General features: G+C 44.9%; 1 protein-coding gene across 6 annotated transcripts in view; it reads left to right on the forward strand.

The window, feature by feature from the left end:
- cdk5rap2 (CDK5 regulatory subunit associated protein 2) overlaps positions 1-24784 on the forward strand; it is a 74472-nt gene that overhangs the window by 43920 nt on the left and 5768 nt on the right. For 4 of the 6 annotated variants that reach the window (XM_076980648.1, XM_076980653.1, XM_076980650.1 and 1 more), the window contains exons 24-40: positions 47-162; positions 2951-3090; positions 3240-3371; positions 3916-4025; positions 4167-4298; positions 5063-5131; positions 5312-5442; positions 5702-6074; positions 6276-7722; positions 8409-8522; positions 9161-9590; positions 15192-15442; positions 15602-15653; positions 17788-17975; positions 19548-19970; positions 20270-20395; positions 20557-20683. In XM_076980648.1, the coding sequence (XP_076836763.1) occupies positions 47-162; positions 2951-3090; positions 3240-3371; positions 3916-4025; positions 4167-4298; positions 5063-5131; positions 5312-5442; positions 5702-6074; positions 6276-7722; positions 8409-8522; positions 9161-9590; positions 15192-15442; positions 15602-15653; positions 17788-17975; positions 19548-19970; positions 20270-20395; positions 20557-20683 (4361 nt within the window). The remainder of the gene's footprint in view (positions 1-46; positions 163-2950; positions 3091-3239; positions 3372-3915; positions 4026-4166; positions 4299-5062; positions 5132-5311; positions 5443-5701; positions 6075-6275; positions 7723-8408; positions 8523-9160; positions 9591-15191; positions 15443-15601; positions 15654-17787; positions 17976-19547; positions 19971-20269; positions 20396-20556; positions 20684-24784) is intronic. The other 2 variants (XM_076980649.1, XM_076980652.1) reach the window with 2 other exon arrangements.

Here is a 24784-nt window from a genome sequence, read left to right on the forward strand (position 1 = left end):
TGCCCCTAATAAGTGGTGACCTCTGACGTGGGCCTTTTGACCCCAGCAGGTAGTGCCATCTCTCGGTGACTTGCGTCTGGAGCAGACGGAGCTGAACCGTGTGTTGAGGGCGGAGCAGCAACTGTATTCCAACCTGGTCAGAGCTGTGAAAGAGCAGGACAGGTGAGGATAACCCTCTCTCCCTCTCTCTCCCTCTCTCTCTGTGTCTGTCTGTCTCACTCTCTCGCTCTCTCTCTCTCACACACACTGTCTCTATCTCATGGGTTAAAGTTCTCCGTCACCTTGATGGATTTCCGTCATTTTAATCTTTTGGGGGAAAAAATCCATCAAATCATAATAATAAACCACACACGCGCGCGTGCTGTCTGTTTTGAGGCCGAAATATGATACTCTCACTGGATCATCAGCGCTGGATGGATGACGGCGGTGTCATGTGATTGATTTGCGGGTCATTCCGCCTTCTGATTTTCAGACATTACGTTGAAAAGTTACCTCCCTTCTGCCTTAAGTCCAGTTTGTTTTGGTCAGTTTATGTTTTCAACTTGTTTGGTCGTGCCGAAGACATTGCTTCGATTCAATCGACATAAACATCATACAGGTGGTCCCCGGGTTACGAGGTTCCCGAGTTACGATTTTTCGAGTTTCTAAGTACGACACATCTCCCATTTACTGTATAAAGCCTTGTTTGGACTTAAGTGGTTCTGCGTCGTAAATGGAAATTGGTGTTTGGTGTGTGTGGCGGAAGAATACATGGTTATGCGGCTTGGGACCGAGGCGTCAGGTTATGCGGCTTGGGACCACGGCGTCAGGATAGGATAACTGCGTACAGTACGCTCTGATTTACACCGAAATTAGATTTACGATGGATCGACGTCGTAACCCGGGGACGGCCTGTATTTCAGACATCAGAAGAGCTTCAGAGGTAGATGCAAGATAAATTCAGTATTTTATCTTTATTCTGATAAAGTTACATTTTTATCAGCAATATAAGAAAGTGTTTTTTTTTTTTTAGCCGGTACAGGTGGTCAGACGATCTGATTCATCATGACTGCCCGTACCTTACGGTATAAGGCATAATACATGAACGAAAGCACATAATTTATGTTCTAATAAACCAACACAAAATATTTATTAAATATTTTATATATTAAAAGTAACTATAATCATAATACTTGTAATTCTTTTAAACTTTATTTGCATAATTTATTTGAGTTGTCTTGTATCCTATAATTTTAATAACAGTAATTAATAAATAATTAATTAATTAATCATGCCTACATGCCTGTTTTTAACTAATGTACCATTCTAACTGCATGGGGGTGCCCAAGGATGCAGCTAAGCATAGTTGTTACATGAAATGTCTTTGTTTTCATTATATATAGCCTTTTGTCAAATAAAATCATCCTAATTTCTGTTAATAAATATTTTAAAATGATGTTTGCGCATTAACATTAGGCATCTTCCTTACTACACATTAATAAATCACACCCTGCTGTTGCACAATCCAAACGAGCAGAGCTGAACAAGCTACAGAATACGCGCAGCATCTGCCGAGATTATAATGGCTACTAAAAAACTTCAAAAGTATTTTGAAAAACAAAGATGAATCAAACAAAGTAAAGTGCAAGTTATGTCATCAAAGTCTTTCATTTCGCACGACAATAACCAACGTGGCATACCATTTAAAACGCGTAAGGCGAAAAAAAATGTTTGTCGTTTCAGTTGTGTCGTCTCGTCGCGGTGCGTCTCAGCAAGCAGGCCTATAAACATTTTTTGTTGTAGTTTGCTTTTAAACCCCGTTATTTGAACCTTTCCTTGTATTTTTTTGCTGTTGTGTGGCAATTATTTTATATTTTCAGGCAGGTATATTTTATTTAAAATATTTTTGACATTTTGCACAGTGCCTGTCTGACAGTTCGATATGCGCAATGCGCACTGACAGTTAATGTTCTCTAACGTTTTATAAAAAAAATAAATAAGTAAATAAATAAAAGGTAAATAAAGCCAACCTACCGTGTTTATTCATTTATCTGAGTGTTTTAGGTTTTTACTTTGAAGAGGAAAAAAGTCCTGAATGAGAACGGGATGCCGTTTAAGGTGCTCTAAATAAAATTAAAAAAAAAAAAAAACTGATTCGACTATTAGTCGACTAAAGGGAAAAGCTGACGAATCAGATTCGACTATGAAAATCCTTAGGTGAATACACCCCTAGTCCATACTATAAACTGACTACATTTCAATTTTTTTTTGTAGTGAAATATAGAAGTTATGGTTATTTATATTGAATAATCTCTCCACCGATCACAGACGTTCCTTCATTTAGCTTTAATACAGTCGGAGAAAAAAGGCGCATTTTTCTTCCATTTAAAATGTCATTACTTTTTTATTTCTAAACCAATCTTAACATGGATGGTATTGTTCTGTTTGTATAAAGGCTCTATCCAGTGGTTTGAATTTGGCATTTTTGGACTTTAAATTTTTTTTGTAACATACCAACTTAAAGCAGGTAATCTTACTGCTTATGTTTTTGCAATAGTGAATCTGATAAAAACAAGAGAGCTTCATACCTTTTAAAACTCACCAGGATTCACTAAATTTGAGGAGGACCCCCAAATAACTTCATTATATAAACATTTATGTACATTTATTGCTCAGGTTTTGCATTTTGTAACTTCATAGATTCTCTCTTCTCTCCGTACATAGGCTGATTAGATTAATATACTTTATAAATGTGTTTATTGTGTAGAGTTAGGCAAAAGAGGCTGTGTCCCAACTACACCACATTTTCAGTAATTGCTGGCATTGTCATCCATCTCTGTCTCTCCATCTCTCTCCATCTCTCTCTCTCTCTCTCACTCTCTCTGTCATATCTCTGGTGTGTGTATGCTCTTGTGTGTTTATGCGCTTGTGTGTGTGTGTGTGTGTGTGTGTGTGTGTGTGTGTGTTACAGTGTTCAGCAGCTACAGGCGCTACAGTTGGAGTTGGCAGCAGTGACTCTCTTCAGGCAACAGCTGGAGGATGGTATCCGTGACAACGAAAGCCTGAGGGAACAGCTGCACCGGGAGATCCAGAGAGCCAATCAGAGAGAAGGTGCGGTGCCGGAAGTTCAGGGGCAGCCAATCACAGACTGCACATCTTGAAGGGCCAATCATTTCACTTTACTGGTCCACCTGCAGCACCTGTGTGTGTGTGTGTGTGTGTGTGTGTGTGCGTGTGTGTGTGTGTGTGTGTGTGTGTAGGTGCAGACCCTGCGGAGCTGGAGAGTATGCGTGATGCTCTGGAGGAGGCTCAGCGCTGGAACACCTCCCTCCAGGCCAGACTGGGCCAGATCCAGAGCAGAGGAGGAGGAGTGGGGCAGGCCAACGATTCAGGTACACACACACATCACACACACACACACACACACAGAGGAGGAGGAGTGGGGCAGGCCAACGATTCAGGTACACACACACATCACACGCACACACACACAGAGGAGGAGGAGTGGGGCAGGCCAACGATTCAGGTACACACACACATCACACACACACACACACACAGAGGCGGAGGAGTGGGGCAGGCCAACGATTCAGGTACACACGCACGCACACACACACACACACACACACACACACACACACACACAGGAGGAGGAGTAGGGCAGGCCAATGATTCAGGTACACACACACATCTCACACACACACTCAAATACACACACACACACACACACACACACACACACACACACACACACACACACACACACACACACACACAGAGGATGAGGAGTGGGGCAGGCCAATGATTCAGGTACACACACACACACACACACACAAAAATTACATGTCCAAATAAGGTCCAACGTGTACCTAACTCAAATGTTCATGTATACACAAACATGTGTACAGATTCAGAAGGTTTGTGTGATTATTTCAGTGGACACGCTGAGCCTGATAGGTGAGCAGACCTCCTATATGAGCATATGCGTGGGGGCAGGGCTGGAGGAGGAGCTACAGCAGATGTCTGAGGAGCAGCTCAGACTGAAGGCGAGTTTCTCCTCAAACCTCTTGACAGCAGCGAGTGCCTCTACAACCACTTTACACATGATGATCTTGTTTTACGCATCACTGGCTTCTTTATTTCTTTACTTCTCTTTTTCTTTCATTCCTTCCCTTTTCCTCTTTTAGGTCTCAGAGCTGCAGGCTATAAATGTGGAGCTGGAGAGGAGGTTGGCACTGGCAGAGAATGGCATTGTGGGTAATGCTCCGAGGGACTCCAAAGGAGAGCCATACCTTATTGACCTTTCCTCTCCCAGCAAGGTAATGCACTATGAACCTGACCCTTAACACGGAGACATGAAACAAATGTTGAAAATACAGGGCACCTTTACTGTTTATCACCAGATGATGTGGACTTATTGTTTGTAGAAATGCTCCCCTTTCAGAGGTTTCTGTATTTTCAGCATTTTGGGGTTTTTTGACACAGCGGCAGTGGGCTTCTTTCCTCCTGTTTCCACCTTTTGTCTAAACTTTAACGTCTGACACTTCTAGGACCCTTTTAATGCATGTTAGTTTATGTATGGCCCCATGTGTGCAGTAGGAGCCCTGTCACTTCTGACTAACACTGTAGTGGTAGCATGTGTGTGTGTGTGTGTGTTGGTGTGAGAGTGTGTGTAGGTGTTGGTGTGTGTGTGTGTGGGTGTTGGTGTGTAGGTAGGTGCGAGTGTGTGTGTGTGTGTGTGTGTGTGTGTGTATAGAGATGTGTAGGTGTTGGTGTGTGTGTGTGTGTGTGTGTGTGTGTGTGTGTAGAGATGTGTAGGTGTTGGTGTGTAGGTAGGTGCAAGTGTGTGTGTGTGTGTGTGTGTGTGTGTAGATGTGTATGTGCATTAGTTACTCTCCTTTTCTCTTTCCACCCCTCCTAACTCCTGTTCTCTCCTGTCTCTGTCTCTCTGGCCTGTTTTTCTTACCCATAACCACCTGCAGTCGCTCCATCCTGCCGTTACTGTGTGCTTTTTTTATATCCCTTCCTTCATGCCGTTTTTCTGTTCTCAAGTCATGTGTCACCACCCATCCCATTACTGTAGCAACCACAGGGACTGGCCCGACTGCTAGCCAACGATGCTCCCCAGACGCTAGCGGTCCATGCCGTAAAGGTAAGAGGCTACCGCTCTCTAATGTTAACTGGGAAATCAGTACTGGGTCAGGATTCAGTCCTGGGATGGTCACAGTCACACCCCATGACCTCTGACATTTGATAAGGTAGCAGTCTGGGGCACTGGAATGCCAATGGAATTTGACAGGAATTTGAAACGTGAACTGTTGTCTATTTTCAGGAGAAAGTTGACGATGTTCAGAGCGAGGCTGCGGAAGGGAGAGGAGACTCACCAGGCCCTCCCGCATGCAACCACCAGGGCGGCGATAGAGAGCGGACAGACCGCGCAACTGAATCCGTTTCCCCGCTCAGGTGCTTCTAATAATAATAATAATTGTTGCTGATGTTATTAATATTGTTACTTATTTTATTAATGATAAAATGTTATTGTGTTATTTATTATCAGTGTTTAATTTTTAAAAAGTTCTTACTGGTTCTCTGTGGCAGTGCTGAACTGTATCTGTGTGTATGAGGGACTTGGTAATGATGTGCTGGACTGATGGGTCACACAGACCTCCTCCCCAGACCGGCCAGCACAACCAGAGCTTTGGTAACCACCCTTCTGTTCCAGGGCCCAGGCGACTGAACTGCGTTGGGAAGCATCTGAAGTCCGCAGCCTCCTGAAGGAAGGCCGCTCGGCTGAGGATAGCGTGGAAAGTTCTGGAGAGGGCGATGGCCAGACTGACCTCCGACAGGTTGTGCGGACGCTGCGTGCTGAGGCCAGAAGTCACCGGAAGGTCATCCGGCTGCTCAAGGAGCAGGTGAAGCGGAACGGAGGGGCGACCTTCGACCCGGATCTGAGGACGGACCAGGACGCCTCGCAGAGACACGCCCACAGCCAGGACAAGCTGAAGGGGGAGAAGACAGAAACGCATGAGGAAGGGGGGCGTGGCCAAAGCATCAAACTGACCAAAAGCCAGAAGCATCACATGGCGAGACATGCGGTAAGTGTCCAGCCCACAAGCCCACAAAATGTTTCAGATCTCCATCTTTTACAGCTTGACTGTTTTCTACCTGCTGAAGTTGTAGTGAATGAACACTCATCTTCATCAGTAATGTCAACCAGGCCATGTTGGTGGCGGGGGGGGTTGTGTGTGAATGTGCGTCTTTATACTAAACATCTCTCCTAACCTGGTGTCTTGCAGGCTTATGTGAGATCTCGTCTGCCCGTCCCCGTCAGGCCTGCAAGGCGTGCGTCTAGACGGGACAAGATTGATCGGGACACAGAGGAGAGCAGCGAATGCCGCAGTGGGACGGACTCTGAGCGGGGGCTTCGCCGTTCCCACAGCAGCAGTTCGGACTCCAGACGGAACCGGGACTCCAGACGGAAATCCGACTTTCCTGAATCGGAACTCCTGAGCCAGCTGGAGCTCCTGAACCAGGAGTGCCAGGAGAAGGAGGAGCTCATCACTCGATTTCAAGCCCAGTTGCAGGAGTGGGCGGGGCTAAGGGCGGAGCTTCTGGAGAAGGATAGACTGAACGGCCAGTACGTGGAGGCCCTACAGGCTGCAGAGTCCACCATCGCATACCTCACTGCCTGCAGCTTGGATGCTGAGAGCGGCTTGGGCCAGTCTGGTCCTGGTTCAGAATCGCCGACACGACGAGTGAGAGCAGAGCTTGAGAGAGCTGCACAGGAGAAGGACCAGCTTAGCGCCCGGTTGCTGGAATGGCTGAGTGCGGCTGAGTCAGCCCTGACCTCGCCGACTACAGACGATGGGCAGAGTGGATCACCCTGTCTGACCCCCGGGGCGGCAGAGACCCGAGACTTGAGCTCCAGGCTGGATGGTTTGCTCATTCAGATCAAGGCCTTGCAGGAGCGGGGCAAGAGCTCCGCCGGGGCAGACGGAGGTCCTGTAGCGGGTCTGGACCTGCAGCACCACAGCGAGTCGTCCCTACAAGGGGAGATGCTCAGGGCCGCGGAGGACGCCATCACCAGACCAGGAGCTGACGCCCGCGGCCTCGAGCACAGCGGAGCCGTCCAAGACCCGGAGCGGACGTGCGAGCCGCGTTCGCGGAAACGCGACGTGCTCGAGGAAGACCGGACCAGGCTGCTTACGCGTCTGGCCGAGTGCGTGATGGCTGCAGAACGTGCCGTGGAATCCATTGCCGTTTTCGGCGCCAGGTCCAATAAAGACGCGGGCAACCCCGATCCCTCAGCCAATCGGGAGCTTCAGCAAAACCTGGACAGGCTTCACCAGGCCCTGGTGGACACGGACCAGCTCGGGGATCTTTGCTCTCCCGACGTGAGCCAGAGTAGTATCACTGGTCCAGACCAGCCCAAATCAGTCCTGCACATCTCGCACACCGCCACCAGCGCACCGCAGAAGACGAGCACCCCGATCCCCCGAGGGCAGCAGGACCAGAAGCGGCCGAACATCCACGACAACCTCCTGCTGCTCCTCCGCATCCTCAGAGAGCATGCTGGGAAAGTTCGAGAGCTGGAGGAGGGACTTGTGCACGAGCAGGACCGTGTGCTCCAGCTGGAACACCTGCAGAAGGCCTTTAAGGAGCAGCAGGAGGCGTGTCGGACCCTGGAGGGCGAATTGGCCGCAGCTCAGGCCAAGATGGACAGACACACAGACCCAGGCGGAGGTGAGGGGCATCAGGGGCAGTCCCAAATAACCCAACACAAAACACACCCTTGAAATAATAGACTGACTTCAAATGCTAATATGGTTTTAATTAACAAAGAGCCACTGATTAGCATTGCTAATTGCTAAAAGCATTGCTATTAATTGGCTGCTATTGGTTGTTCGCGGCCATGTTGGGTGGGAGTCGACCTGTGTGATGAATGTTCCTGAATGAGGAGCCTCACAGCGGGCAGTGTGAGGGCCAGACGGACATTTGTGAAGGTGGTTCACCGTACGCCTTTTATGAGCTTCTCAAACGAAGCCACATACAAACGTCACAACTTTCAGATTGTAATAGATTAAACCAGATTAATCTAGATTTTTCCCCAAACACAGCTGTAACGAAGTATTGAGAAACAGTGTGGCTAAAGACTAGCGAGACTGAAAGCGTTATTGTCAGCACTTCCCTCTGTGCTTTGTAACGTTTATATTAAGCACTTTTTTATGTTTAGAGCTCAATTGCAATATTTTAGAAATTTAGAAACCATGTTTCCGATCGCACGAGTCGTGATTTCCCACCGGTGTCGCTGAAGGGCGTTAACGCACCTGGCATGTCACCACGTGGGCTTGTTTGGTGTTTGCGATGTGAGTCCCAAGAGCTTATTGGCCAGTCTTGTTCGTCTCGACCCACGCCCCCGTGCCCTCTAGTGCGCCCTGGGGAACGGGATGACAAGGGGGTTCAGGTGGATGCGCAGGACCTCGGCTACGAGACGGGCGGACGCAGCGAGACGGAGGTGGACAGGGAGGAGGGCAGTGGCACAGGTAGAAGAGGGGGGCTCTGCGTGCCGCCGTCGGCCCAATCTAGCATGACTCGGCGATGCGGACGCTGCCAAACTGCATGAGCGAGAGCTTTCCTCCTGGCGGGTTTGCCGATGCGTTCTGGGTGCTCCGAGCAGTGGGGGTCCGTCGCCGTGGCTACGTCAGTCACCGTGGTTTCAGTACCCAACCTGAGCAGGGTCTGTGCATGTTCATAAAGGGGCCTTCTCTGCATCCTGGTTCTGCATGCATGCTGTGTTCTGGGCAGCTTTCTGGGACTTACTCACTGTCTCGCATGCACAGCAGGCTGGCTTCTGTCTTTCTCTTTTCTGGTGTGTTTTGGTGTGGATGCCCTGGGGAGGCTGTGTGTGTGTGTGTGTGTGTGTGTGTGTGTGTGTGTGTGTGTGTGTGTGTGTGTGTGTGTGTGTGTGTGTGTGTGTGTGTTTGGGGGGGGTATCGAGGGGTTGGGGTGTGGCTCCACCTCTTTAACAGCTTTCCTATGAACACTACTCCTTTTACCTACTTTTCTTCTTTTTAACATTGCATGATTGTATTGAATTATGTTAACCTGTGTGTGTGTGTGTGTGTGTGTGTGTTTGTGTGTGTGTATGTGTGTATTTGTGTGTCGGTCGTACACATCTCAGATGTGGATGGTACTGCTTGTTTGGACCGTGTGCCTTCTCCACTCCTGACGCGTACGCTGGCGGGATCCTCCATTGACAACCTGGACACGGGCGAGTCCAGCCCCTGTTACCCCAGCTCACCGGACCTCAGCTCCCCGCGACCTCGTGACCCCAACACTGATGCTGCTGACCTCACCTCGGACCCTGCTGTCCTGTGCCAGCAGCTCCAGCAGCTCAGGTCGCAGGTCGAAGGTCAGCGCAAAGTGATCCACAACCTCCAGCGACTGCTGCGGAAGACGTCTTTGTCGGCAGAGATTCTGACCATGACCTCTGACCCAGTGGACAGAGAGGAAGAGGAGGACAGGCGGGCAATGAAGGCTCAGATAGCCCAGCTCACCACCGAGCTGGAGAGAGAGCGAACAGTCAACAGCCAGTCGGCTTCTCCGTCCAGGTAAGAGTGGGAAAAACTAGCTTTTCTTAAACTTTATTGTCAGCAATATGGCAACAGCGTAATACACCTTTCAGGAATTTGTCCTTCCATCTTAATGATCTTCTGCATCTGGAGCTTCTGGAAGTGACCAGTGATCATGATTTTGACATGTAAACTAGGGCTGCACGATTAATCGTATTTTTATCGTTATCGCGATATGAGGTTTCACGATAAGCACATCGAAAGAGCCACGATAATGCCTTGAATAACAGCAAACTCAGATTGCATCACCTGCGTGAATTATCCGCGTCCAGTAATAGAGGGAGCTCTTCGCACTGCAGACTATGATTTCAATATTTCCCAGCACGTTAAACTTAATTAAGTTAAATATTTATACATATACTCTAGGGGTGGGAATCGTTTACTATCTCACGATTTGATTCGATTCCAATTTTGGGGGCCACAATTCAATTCAAAATCGATTTTCGATTCAAAACGATTTTCGATTCAAAAAACGATTTGATTTATAAAAATTTCTGCTTAAGTCTATAAAATCTGCATGATCTACTACAGTCTGCTTTGCAAGACAGAATGACAAATACAGAAAATAAAGTGTCTTTCACATTTAATTAACAAAAATAATGTGCTTTGGTAAAATAAAATGCTTTTTGTTGTTACCAAAATTCTTGAACTTCATTTTACAAGCTGTCAGGGCTGGCTCGGATGCTGTTCCCCCAGCCGTGGCTAGGGGCACCAGAGTCAGTCCCAGACTAAACCGGCGTAACCATACGTTCTCAGCCAGTCTCTGCTTTCTCTGTGATTGCTTCTCGTTTGAAGGTGTCTCGCCACCTCTCTGTTATGCTTTCTCTTTACTTATTCGAGTATCTATCTCCTGCATCGCTTCCTGACTCATCTCAAGTTTTCCCAATCCTGCATTTCTTCCTATCCTTTTTGCCTTTATTTTTGGGAAGGGTTTAATTTTGCTGCGGCGTTTTTTGCCAATTACTTCTTCTGGCGCCCTTGGTTTCGTTTTCGCGTTGCATTTATCCGCGCTGTTTTTTAGTTACTGTTGTTGTTTTGTTTCTTTCTCCCGTCTCACTACGGTTAACTGTTATTTTTCCCGCGTTGTTTTTTGTTTCTATTTGCTCCATGCCCTCACGGTTTTGGTTTCTATTCACTTGCGCGTTGAGTCTCCCGTGTTGGTTTGTTTGTTCGTTCTGGGTCGCTGTGCGACTCGCTAATACATGTGACGAGTGTCAAATGTATTGCTTTTGTGAGCCAGCACTCGTGTCCACCCTTCTCTATATTATTTCACGCTGTGTGTACGTTCCCGTGCTCACCGCGTTACACAAGCCTTGCACAAGAGCTACATTGTGTCAAGTTCGTGGCATTCGTAAATACCAAAATGAACCCATATTTTTGCCTTAAATGAAGACAGAACAGGTTGAATATCTCTTTCCTCCATCTGTTTTGAAACCTTTCCGCACACGAGTGTGTCCCAGAACCTGCTGCGTAAAGTCTCGCGTAATTTTGTAATTACGTAACGCGACTTAGAATCGATTTTGGGACATTTAAAATCGATTCTGAATCGTAGTAAATGAGAATCGATTTTTGATATATGAATCGATTTTTTGGCACACCTCTAATATACTCATGATTCGAAATAATTCGCTTTTTCATCACATTATTTAATGGTTGTTTATTTTCAAAACGCCCAATCTTAACGTCTTCACATTCTCTCATGTTTCGCCCTGGAATTACAAGAGGCTCGTATTTGTTAACGTAATACAAGAGAACTGTTCAGTCAGATAGCTATTTGTTGTGAAACAAAGTAGTTACAATTTCAAGCATTTTCAAGTACTTTAGCCTAAATTCCAGCACTTTTTAAACCTGAAACACAAAGCAACATTAAAATTCGTCAGGTAAATGTTCATTCCCCTGTTTTTGAGGGGTGTTTCTTTATACTACCACATATTGTTTCAGAAAACACTGCAAAGAATGTGACGCGGAAAGTATAAATGCTTCCGCCGTTCACGGAGGTTCACGCGAGGTGTGCCGAGTCGCACGCTGCGGAAAGTATAAACCTAGTTAGTCCGGAAAAAAATTAGCACAGCCAGGCCAAGTGTTTAATCAACTTGAAATAAATACTTTTAACTTATTTTTTTTAGTTGTATGGACAAACAGCATTTTACAGAGTATACCTAACTTTTAACAAGTTTTTGTTCTTTTATGTTGGCTATGTTGCTTCTGTGGTGCTGAGCTCTAGCTATAATAAGTTTGTGCTATTACCAGAAAAGAAAGCTTTTGTTTGTATTTTATTTCATTTATTTTTTAACGTTATTTTTCTATTATTTACTTATGTATTTGAAGAGTTTGGTTCCAAAACGCGATAAATGCAGTAAAAAAAAAAATGAGTTGGAGCCAGAATCAGAATGGTATGTGACCACTCTTGAAAAGCCAATATTCAGTTTTTATCAAAACGCCACATCCGTCGTGTTATACTGCCCTGCTTTCTCTCTTTCCTTCCAAAATGCAACAAACGCCAATCCTGATTTCCCACAGAATGCCACATCTCCACTCATCTAATCACAGTGCACCACCAGATATGGAATATAAACATCATAGCACACGACCTGTTGAGCCGCCTGGCATTTCTTGTAGCTTACTCTGTTAAAATATATCTCGTTTTTCACTCTCAAAGTCCGCGAAAATGAATGGTTTTGATGGTATAGAGGAGCCTGTTCGTACAGCAGTTATACTATTTATATTAATTGTTATACTATTTTACTATCGTTAATGATATTTTGCACTTTTTCGAAAAGACATGTTTTGAAATTTGTGTATTTGTAACGCTGGCGGCTGGGTGAAGGACGAGGCACGAGTTCAATGTGAGCAGCAAACGTCACTTTTTAATTTACACATAAAGCGCAGACGACGCACATAAAACACGCTTGCAACGAACGTGTTACATTTAGACAACGACGAGCACAGGACACTGCGCGAACGCACATTAAATAGACAAACCACATAAACCCCAAGCAGTGATGGCTAAGTTACCTTGAAAAAGTAATCCGATTACTGATTACTCCTTTTAAAAGTAACTTAGTTACGTTACTGATTACTTGATTTAAAAAGTAACTACGTTAGATTACAAGTTACTTTAGTAGTTACATTCAGCAGCAAAAATAATTTTTCCAATACTCACTTTATTGGAAGTGCATTTTTAACAGTAACAATGTATTGAAGCAGGTTCGGTAACCGAGGCAGAAACTGCTTAATCCAAAAATCCCGAGGAGGGAAACTTTATTGATAACGCAACCCTGGCGCGCGCCGTCACCGCCCCTCCAGCGTCACTAAAGGGCTAAGACTCGCCGTGAGGAGTAGTAGTCGCTACAGTATCTCCTGACATTACTTTGTGTAGCTGCGCGGTATTATTTGTAAATTTATTTGTAAACGTAATACAAATGAACTGTTCAGTCAGACAGCATGTGAAACGAAATATTACAATTTCAAGCATTTTAAAGTAGGCTACGTTAGTCAAAATTCCAGCACTTTTCAAACGTGGAACACAAAGCAACATTAAAGTTCTTCAGGTACATGTTCCTTCCCCTGTTTTTGAGGGGTGTTTCTTTATACTACCACATATCGTTACGGGAGGACACGCAAAAAATGACTTGTAAAACGTGCTCGCGCTTTCACAGGGTCGCGCGCAGCGTGCGGAGTCGAGCGCTATGGTCAGACACAAAAGTAGAACTGACCAAGAAGAAAGCAAAAATATATATTTTTACTAGGGAAAATAAAAATAGTAACGCACAGTTATTTGGATAAGTAACTTTAATCTGATTACTGGACTGGAAATAGTAGCGCGTTATATTACTCGTTACCGAAAAAAGTGGTAAGATTAGAGTAACGCGTTACTAAGTAACGCGTTACTGACATCACTGACCCCAAGTGATGACGAGACGAGCCACAGGTGAGACGGATTAACACAAGACGTAACCGCACACACAGAGATCCACAGACGCAGACGAGTAGACACAGACGACGTAAACACACGCCCAATAGGGAGGGGTCAGGGACCGCAACGTGACAGTTTTTTAGGCCCACATTTTCAGTCAAAAAAATGTTCTATTGATGACAAAGGATATAAGACATTTTGAAAAAAACATGGCATGGATTTATTGCGTTTTGCAAAAAAACTAATTGTTTTTTTAAATAAATCTTTATATATAAAATCTTGATTTGATTTGTTTGTGTTTTTTTAACCTTAGTATGGTATTTGATAGTTTGAAACAGAAAACAGTGGTTTTCAGCCTACCACTTTCTTGCTAAAGAAAATACATTTTTACTCAAATTGATCAAAATGGATTTATAGCGTTTTGGAACCAAACTCTCCATTTATTCATTTGTTTTATTCTATTGTTGAATAAACCTGCAAAATATTTGGAATTATTCTGAATTCATTACACAGTAAAAAACAAAACAAATGTGCTGATGTTCAGAGAGACAATACATTTCTGTATTTTAATCTTAATTTATCATGTTTCACATCAATATTGGGATATACAATAATGTAAACCTGTTTGGACAAAAGAATGAGAACTTGCAGATTCAAAATGTGTTTATAGCACTAGCATAAGTTTAAGTTAAAAACATAGTTTAATATATTAATACATGCTTAATAACAAATATTTATATATATTTTTTGTATATATTTACAAATACCATATTTATAAGCCACAGCTTTTTTCCCCACGCAGAAAGTGAATCAGGTGGTAGGTCAAAGTTGTAAATCAAAGAAGAAAGTGCTCAATTTCATTTAGCACATGCAAGCAGCATGTATTCAAGCCATCATGTGTTGTGCCGAATTCCGACTCCCCTCGTTTGCACATGCATAAAGACGCTACAGATTATATTAGGGAGTTACAGTGATTATAACTTAGTTCATTGAGCACTCTAGTTTTGTCCTAACTAGATATTTAGATATAATACTGCTGTAATACTGTGAAGTCATGTGGTCAGAGGTGAACTTTGGTATAGCCAGTGTTTTTTTTTTTTAATTTAAAATAATTAACACACTTGAGCCAGTGTGGCTTTGGACATAGATAATGCTGTGATGGTTAGGGTTAGGGTAAGTCTGGCTCTTATTTATGTGTTCCAGGGTGTAGAGTAGTTGACGGGTGAGGTGTGTATTCCAGGGTGGAGTGGTTGGGGTCGGCGCTGTAGTTGACGGGTGAGGTGTGTGCTTAAAGGTGGAGAGGTTGGGGTCGGCGCTGTAGTTGACGGGTGAGGTGTGTGTTCCAGGGTGGAGAGGTTGGGGTCAGCGCAGTAGTTGACGGGTGAGGCGTGTGCTTAAGGGTGGAGAGGTTGGGGTCGGCGCTGTAGTTGATGGGTGAGGTGTGTGTTTAAGGGTGTAGACGTTGGGGTCGGCGCTGTAGTTGACGGGTGAGGTGTGTGTTCCAGGGTGGAGAGGTTGGGGTCGGCGCAGTAGTTGACGGGTGAGGCGTGTGCTTAAGGGTGGAGAGGTTGGGGTCGGCGCTGTAGTTGATGGGTGAGGTGTGTGTTTAAGGGTGTAGACGTTGGGGTCAGTGCTGTAGTTGATGAGTGAGGTGTGTGTTCCAGGGTGGAGTCTCTGGTGCAGGTGCAGGCGCGTGAGCTGAGTGAGCTCCGAGAGCAGATCCGTGCGTCCCGCCTCCTGGGCGTCGGCCAGCGCCGGCAGCTGCTAGAGCTCCGCACGGCCCTGGAGGAGCTGATGATGCTGGAGCGACGGGCTGACCCCGCCCACCCCGACAGCCCCGCCCACCCCGCCCTGGACGCCAGCCTGCGGAATCAGCTGGACCACAGCTTGGACCTGCTGGACAAACTGCAGCACGGTGGGAACATACGCACACACACTTGTTGCTGCCGCCGTTAGTGGTGCTGTGTGTGTGTGTGTGTGTGAGGTTAGATGCAGAGGAGTGAGGTGTACTGATCAGTAGGATATAGTGCAGGCATCTGCCTTCTCTCTACAAATTGTCCTCTCTGTTTTCCAGGAGACGGTTGTGTAGGTGACGTGGAGGGGGCGGAACTAGAGCTGGCTCAGAGGTGAGCATCTCAGAACACACACACACACACACACACACACACACACACGTCACACACACACACGTCACACACGTCACACACTTTCATACCCATGGCTGGCATTAGGAATGTCTCACTTGCCCGCTTTTACAATCCAGTTGAGCCACAGCAGTGTGTTAGTTTCCTGCACTGTGTGTTGGTGCGTGCGTGTGTGCATGTATGTTGGGAAAGAAGCACAGCCCTCAAGAGCCTCTAAGCATTTGAGCTTCTTGATGTCAGTCAAGCCTCACATTAAACTTTACCACCATGTTTATGGGTTTTTGGGTTTAGGCATGTGTGTTACCTCCCCCTAAAGGGCTGGTGTGTCATAGCCACTGCAAGTTTTCTAACTGTCTCTGATATACATGATACTTTATGTTGAAATTATGCTTTATTTGGATTTCAATTTAATTTAGTATGTATATCTAAAATATATTTTAATAAATTGTGTTTGTAACATTTGTAATTTTTGGCTAAAACCTTCCTGAGGTGATAGAAATCGTACTGTAATAAACTTTGTTATTCTTCTGTACCTGTCGTGAAGAACGTGCTGAAGGTTCTTTGAAGCAACTGTCCTATATTTTGATGACAGCTTTGCACACTCTTGGTGTTCTGTTAACCAGCTTCATGAAGCAGCACCTGTGATGCTTTTCCATCAGTCCTGCAAAGTTGGGAGCATAGAACTGACCAAAATGTCTTGGTATACTAAAGTATTCAGAGTTCCTTTCACTGGAACTAATGGGCCAAGCCCAGCTCCTGAAAAGCAACCCCACACCCTAATCCCCCCTCCACCAAACTTTACACTTGGCACAATGCAGTCAGACAAGTACCGTTCTCCTGGCAACCACCAAACCCAGACTCGTCCATCAGATTGCCAGATGGAGAAGCGTGATTCATCACTCCAGAGAACACACCTCCACTGCTCTAGAGTCCAGTGGCGGCGTGCTTTACACCACTGCATCCAATGCTTTGCATTGCACTTGGTGATGTATGGCTTGGATTCAGCTGCTCAACCATGGAACAGCTTCTATGAAGCCTTCTGCGCACAGTTCTTGAACTAATCTGAAGGCCAGTGTGTGTGAGCGTGTGTGTGAGAGAGAAAGATAGTGTGTGTACCCTGCTGGTCTTGACATGCTGATGTCTCAGTGTGTACTGTCGATATGGCAGTGAGTGTGACTGGCTGCTGGAGGAGTTGCAGTGCCTGCGTGTTCAGCTAGAGGGCGACAGGGAGCAGCAGCAGCTGCAGATCGTGTATCTGTGCAGGCAGAACCGGGAGCTGGCGCAGGTCACCCAGCAGCACGCGGACCTGTGAGTGGCAGTGTGTGGTCAGAGGCTCAGAGTCGCCCTCTTTTATACTGCTTTAATAAAAGAGGGCAGACGGAAAGAGCTTTCAGATAGCTGCTTTTGTGTGTGCGCTAGGTTTTTCTTCTTCAAGGTAGCTGTAGAAATGCTTGTGATGTGGGCTCGTGTGGTGACTTGTGCATCCCTCTCATAATCTGGTGTCTTTTTGGGATTGGTGTGAAGTAATGAAGAATACATTTTCACATTGGACCTGCTCTTCCTTTTCCCAGAATGTGAACTGTTCCTGCAAGTTCCCGTATTTTCAGAATTTGCACAACTTGGCAATTTTTGAGATGTGTTTGAGTGAACTGTTCATATATCGACCAATTTTGGTTCCGCTTCTCTCTGTACATTGCATCTGTTCTCTCCTTGTGTAGTTTTACATTCCAGTATTTTTTTCTTGTTTGTGTGAATTGTTCTAGAATGAGCTGTGTGGACTGTTCTAGAATGAGTTGTGTGTACCGTTCTAGAATGAGCTGTGTGGAGTAGAATGAGGTTTATGAGCTGTCCTAGAGCTGATCTTTTAAACTGCCCTATTGTTACTGTTCATTCAGATTTGGTCACATTCTTTCTGAACAGACTGTTGTCATCCTATTTTCATTTACGCTATGCTTTTTGACTGTGACATATGGGTGACATGAATCAATTAGCATAGTGTGTTGGCTTGTTTTGGAGTGGTGTTTGTGTTGTTGTTTACTGTTCATGTTCAGTTGATTTCACAAAACACACTGTTGTCTTCTCTAGATGCTCACTAATTTATGTGTGTGCGTTTCAGGCTCTCTACAGAGCTACGGGAAAAAGACCGGCTCATCCAACAGCTGAGAGATCAACTGTGTGGTCATGCTCCTGGAATACATAGCGACTCTGACTCGGAGATGAGTGACCGGATCTCCAAAGATAACATGGCCTCCTTTATCGACAGCTGTTCTCTTCTCCACACACACATCAGCAGAACAAGCCGAGGTAAACCCCTCCTTCTCCCTCCTATTCTTTGCTTTAAAACACAGAGAAGACAATAGTGCAGTTCAGTTGATGGATGGATGAACCAGGTAATTGCACAGGGTCAGTGAGGTGAGCAGTTCCTGTCTACAGGACAGGAAATTAGTTACCTTTCGATTGACAGATGCCAATGAAAGTGCTTCAGTTGTTGTTTGCCCACTGGATGTGTGTGGGGGAGGGGGATGTGTATCTGGAACTAGTGATGCGTCCAGTCTTTCCATTAAAAATGCAAATTTTCCCTCAGGTGAGACTGCGTCTTATTGCACTTATTTTCCACTAATCCACGTCGCTGTCTGTCCGAGTGCTTCGAGCGTGGCGTAGTTGACCGGTTTATGGCACAAGCGGTGTCTTGTTACAGGCTCTCACGGATACATTATTCACCAGGCCTATCCGATATAATGGCCTCTCTCTCTCTCTCTCTCTCTCTCTCTCTCTCTCTCTCTCTCTCTCTCTCTCTCTCTCTCTCTCTCTCTCAGAGTCCTATCCCTTTTACCACGCCTCCAAAGCCTCCTTACCTTTTGACTCTTTGACATCGCTGGTACAGGCTAACTCTTCTGGCTAGCATCTTAATGTTTTGAAAGGCATACGCTAGTTATAACTCAGAACTCTTTTCTCTCTTGGAGGTTCAGGTTTCTACTAACAGTTGACACAGATTAGGAGTTGTCTTGCAGCTTTCCTTTCAGCTGATATTCTTTGACGCTAGCTCTGAAGCGAAGCGAAGTTGAACAGAATTAGGCTACCTAACATCTGTAAGGGCTACAATTCTTAGACCCTGAACTGCGCTGTTGAGTGTCTCTACTAACGTCTTGATTGGACTGTTACGGTTACTGTTACCGTGGCTTTGTAGGACAGGCTTAACACTTTACGGATATAAACCGTTACAGACCCGCCGAGGCTACATGAGCACTGAAGCTGTAAAAGCAACACTGCAACCGCAAAGATGTTGAGGCTTGGCTAATTTTTATTTTTTTGTGTGTGTGTGACGGAGGTTTGAGTCTGTGCTAATACTGAAGTTGTTAATGGACACTAAAGCTAGTCTAACACTGGAGATGTGACGGACTCTTGGGATAAGGATGGAAATTGTAACCATCACTGAGCGTACCGCTAACACTAGCCGGCAGAGATGAGCGAAGTGAAAGTGATACAATATGGCCGTTCTCGCGGCAGGTGGGGGAAGGTGCTGAAAGCTGCTAGAGAAGAAGGTAAAATCACTGTAGCTTATTACACTTTATGGCCAAAGGGTTTGTACGTCATGTGTGAGGTGTTCATAACGGGCTGCTACGTTGTTCTTATTTCAAGTACATCCTTTGATTCCATCCTGGAATAACTGCTCTTGTGCTTTTTGTTTGCTTTCTGGCTGTTCACATTTTCAAGAATTTCCCTCTGGGATCAATAAAGAATTTATCTATCTATCTATCTTTTTGTGTAAAATTATGTAATATGAACCAGAATGCACTTTGTAGACAAGCAGACTGATCTGTATTTATATCTAATTCATTTTGCCGTTACGGTCTGATCCCTGTCTGATCTCTGTAGGTATGAAGGCAGCTGGCGTGCTCTCAGCATCTGGAGGCGTGTCTGGAGGAGTGGGTGTGTCTGATGGTGGAGAGGAGCGTGTTCGTACACTGCAGAGGGAGAACAACCGTCTGCAGGAACAGCTAAGGAGCAGCGAAGAGCTCAGCTCCACCCTCAGGAGTGAACTCCACCTCACGCGGTCCATCCTCGCCCACACACAAGCCCAGAGCAGCCCGTCAGGAACACACACCCAGAGCAGCCCATCAGGAACACACGCCCAGAGCAGCCCGTCAGGAACACACGCCCAGAGCAGCCCGTCAGGAACACAGGCCCAGAGCAGCCCATCAGGAACACAGGCCCCTGCCCAGAGCCCAGCAACAGCCATATCACAGGAGCAACAGTGCCTAGCTCAGCAGCAAGCAGATAACAAGAGCATCAGTTCAGGTAGAGGAAAATGTGTGTGTGTGTGTGTGTGTGTGTGCGTGTGTGTGTGTGTGTAGGGTTTGGGCATGCTTGCCTGGTTGTTTTGTTACTGTAAATTATAGTAGTAATATATTATGTATACTGATCTCAATTGATGTGCTCTTGTTCTCTCTCTCTCTCCTCTACTCGCTCTCTCTCTGTCTCTCCCCCACTCTATCTCTATCTCTCTGCCCCACTCTCTCTCTCCCTCCTCCACACTCTCCCTCCCTTCCTCCTCCCCTCGCTCACTCTCTCCCCCTCTCTTTCCCCATGTCTCACAGAGTTGCTGGTGGAGCACCTACAGGAGGTGCGGGCGCTCCGTCAGCGGCTGGAGGAGACCATCCGCACTAATGAGAGACTCAGGGAACAGCTGGAGAGGAAACTGCAGGTTGCCGATAGAGACCCAGGTACTCGCGCGCACACACACACCTACACACACCAACATCTACATACCTATAGAATGTGTTGTTAGTTAAATTAACCATTGTGTGCCTGGATGCAAATGCATCTGCTTGTGTGCGTGCCTGTGCTTGTGTGTGCGTGCCTGTGCTTGTGTGTTCGTGTGTAGATAAACAAAAGCAGATCGATCATCTGCGAGAAACACTGACCAGGCGGACAGCCAAATTGGATCTGAGCAGAAAAGAGTGTGAAGCTCTGCGTCAGGAACACACACACCTGAGGGACAAGCTGTACAGGTAACCACACACACACACACACACACCTGAGGGACAGGCTGTACAGGTAGCCTACACATACCTGAGGGACAATCTATATAGGTAGCGCATGTAATTCAATTAGAGAACACATTTTTTATAATTCTAGCAGAATTACAGGGGTCCAGGAACACTAGAGTGTGATAGCTTGTGTACTATCGGATGACACAGTAAGGACCTGTGTGTAATTATGTCTGTTTATTAGCTGTAATGATGAGAGGACATATAATGAGCAAGCAGTTCATCTTACACACACAGGCACGCAGGCACACACAGTACAACCTACCAACCAATGTACCCATGGCTGTATTCAGTGTAGTGGTTTTGTTTACCAGTGTCTAACACTTGCTTTTGAGATACATTTAGTTGCATTAGTTGTATAGTTGTATACACTGTGTTCCAAATTATTATGCATGTAATATTTTCTCAGATTGTCCAAAATTACCTATATGAATTGCAGTCATTGTAATTTTCCAGTCATCAACTATTAGAGTACAATTGAAAGGTTTTTGAACAAACTGCCAATGATATCAGTATATAAAAAAATTATTAAAACACTCAAAATGCATGTTCCAAATTATTATGCACAGCAGAATTTTTAACCTTTTCATTTTTCTAAAGAACAAAAAAAATGGTGAAATCATAAGCATTAGCAGGTTATTACAATCTGAAATCAAACAGTTATCAAGTCAAAACTTTATTGTAGGTGATGTTACATTTGTACATAGGACCCCTTGTTGGAAAGGAGCTTCTGAACTCTCTGGTTTTGGATGGTATCTGCTTCTGTTTTGCATGAGGACAGAATACCCTCCCAGAGCTGTTGCTTAGATGTGAACCGCCTCCCGCCATCATAGACACTCATTTTGATGATGCTCCAGAGGTTCTCAATGGGGTTGAGGTCAGGGGAGCATGGGGGCCACACCATAAGTTTGTCCCCTTTTATGTCCATAGCAGCCAAAGATGCAAATGTGTTAATTGCAGCATGAGACGATGCATGAAAATGATCTTGCTGTGGAATGCACGGTTCTTCTTCTTGAACCATGGCAGGAAGTGCTGTTTGAGAAACTCCACATACATTATGGAGGTCATCTTTACACCTTCAGGGATCCTAAAGGGGCCGACAATCTCTCTCCCCATGATTCCAGCCCAAAACACCACCTCCTCCTTGTTGGCGCATAGCCTTGTTTGCATGGGGTGTCCATCAACCAGCCATCCTCCACTCCATCCATCTGGACCATCAAGCGTTGCACGGCACTCATCGGTGAACAAAACAGTTCTGAAGTCAGTCTTCAGATATTGTTTGGCCCACTGGAGCCGTTTCTGCTCGTGTGCAGTGGATAGAGCAGGTCGACAGGATGGCTTACGCACAGCTGCAAACCTCTGAAGGACCTGCATCTTGGTGTTCAGGGGACGTTGGAGGCACCAGCAGCTTCAAAAACTTGTCTGCTGCTATGATGAGGCATTTTTGCAGCTGCTCCTTTAACCTGACGTAATTGCTTGTTGGAAAGAGTCCTCAATTTCCCCATATCAGCACACACACAGCTACATACTTCTTGATTGTGCGATGATCACGATGAAGTGTCTTGACAATGTTGATTGTAGTCATGCCTTGACCTAAACACTCCACAATTTGTTGCTTCTCAGCAGCAGACACATCCTTTTTTTTTTTTTACTTTGCCATTTTGACAAAAAAATGTAGGCTGCTTAATAATGTGGGACAGCCTTCTTAAGTAGTCTTACCTTTAATTGGACACAACTGCCAAACTAATTAGCAAAGGTGTCTGCAATTGCTTTCAGTGATATAAAGAGCCCTGACACACATCACCATCAATGGGTTTAACTGACAAACAAAAAAATCTTACATTATCACTCCTAAACACTTTTTGCATAATAATTTGGAACAGTGTACATAGTTATTCACAAACGTGTATACACGTGTTTACAGTGTGTTTAAAGAGTTCTATCATTCAAGGTGCATATTTGTATACAGGCATGAAAATTTGTCACCTTTCGGCAAAATTCGCCGTTTTGAAGTTGAAAAGGGTGACCTACATGAATCGTGTAGATCCGAGGGCTTTTTTTGGGGGGGGGGGGGGATTATATCGGGAGATTATATATATATTTTTTTTTTATTATCATATTGACTTAATAAGCAAACAGAGCACTTCCGAAATTGGCAAATTCAATGGCACAGTGGCCAGCAATTTCCGCCCAGAACCATCATAGAGGCCAAGTTGCGTTTCAATCATACGAATGTTCTTCATTCATGTTATTCATTTATTGCTAAGCGGGACGAGAAGGAGGACCCGTACATTTATCACTACATTGGTGATTTAGGGTTGCAACGGTATGAGATTTTCATGGTATGATAACCGTCTCAGAAAATACCACGGTATTACGGTTATCACGGTATCAGTTAGTTCGTATATTATTAAAAGATACACTGACCCTTAAAGAAATTACAACAAAAGTTTTTTTTTTTTGTTCAATTAACTATTTATTGTAGAAACCTGGAACTATTGTATACAAAATGTCTCCTTTAAAAAAATAAGATGTACACGTGTTTATATAAATACTGCAAAATTAGAGAAAATTAAATCATGGATTTCAGTACAATTATATAAGTTTTAATTATTTATTATCTGATAAACTGAGCCTGGGTCAGTGTCTGATCAACAACTGTTGTAAACATCCGTTGTACTGCCAAGTTGGAATATCCAGATACTGCAGAAAAAGGATTTATTTCTGACATCCTCACAATAGAGATTTCTATTTTAAGGCTTTCACATCGAGTCTGGTTTTAACATATGGAAAAAAGGGGCACGTTAGAATTTGAAAATGAACGCATGTAAATTAATGGCGTCTTTCACATCCAGTGAAAGCAAGGACCTTAAAAAGCTAGGTTTATACTTTCACGAGTGACCGTAGCGCGCGACTCCACACAGTTCTCTTGTATTACGTTAACAAATACGAGCCTCTTGTAATTCCAGGACGAAACATGAGAGAATGTGAAGACGTTAAGATTGGGCGTTTTGAAAATAAACAACCATTAAATAATGTGATTAAAAAAGCGAATTATTTCGAATCATTTCGAGTATATGTATAAATATTTAACTTAATTAAGTTTAAGGTGCTGGTAAATATTTAAATGGACCTTGAAAGTGACGTACAAGTGCTTTAATTCCACTTTGTAAAGGTGTATGAACCCTGCAAACATGACTGTTCATTGTGCTGAAGCGCGGTGCGCGCAAAGTTACAAAATTCGAGAGGTGCACGACCTCGCGAATCGACAGCGCGCGATGCCCTCGCGCACGGGCGGAGCCACTGCGATTACGTCATTTTCACCGCTGATTTTAGTTTAGACTTTTTTTTGTTAAAAATTTGTTAAGTCTGATGCACTTTCTGCCATTCTCACCGCTGTGTGCCGAGTAGCTGAACCGGAGCGGAGTTGCGCATGAGCAGGTCAGTTTCTCCGCTGGCCTTTTACCGGTAATAAGCAAACGCACACGGTATTATAACCGTGCATTTTAATACCGTGGTATACCGTGAAACCAGTTACCGCTGCAACCCTAATGGTGATTAATGGTTTCAATCGTTTTCATATTTTGCGGTAAAACTAAGTTACTGCCGTTCGCTACAGCGTTGAACACTGTTAGAGCTACACAAGCTCTTGTGATAAATAGGTAGATAGATAGGCCTATTATATTAAGTTCGCGTCAACCCCGTGTAGTTAACGGTGACAAAATAAGAAACGAGATTTTTTTCTAGTGTCTCTGTAGTTGTAACTGGTGAATCCAGGAACGTGTGAGAACATTTGCGCCAGGGCTGAAAAGGATGAAGATGAAGTTGTAAACTCTTGTCATTTCATAGCCTACCCTGTGCTTTAGCCCATGTTAGAAGTCTTTTGTGACTAAATAAAAACACATGAACCCTGGTATTTTTTACACTCATTTTCGCCGCTGATGTTATTTATTGGTTCATTAAAAAAGAAGTAATGGTTTTGACTGAGCCATCTGGAATGGCGAAAGCGGCTTCTCGCGTTTACAGATCTGGGTGAATCCATTGAATCTATTGACAAGACAG

This window comes from Brachyhypopomus gauderio, chromosome 18, assembly GCF_052324685.1.
Source record: "Brachyhypopomus gauderio isolate BG-103 chromosome 18, BGAUD_0.2, whole genome shotgun sequence".
Classification (NCBI taxonomy): domain Eukaryota; kingdom Metazoa; phylum Chordata; class Actinopteri; order Gymnotiformes; family Hypopomidae; genus Brachyhypopomus; species Brachyhypopomus gauderio.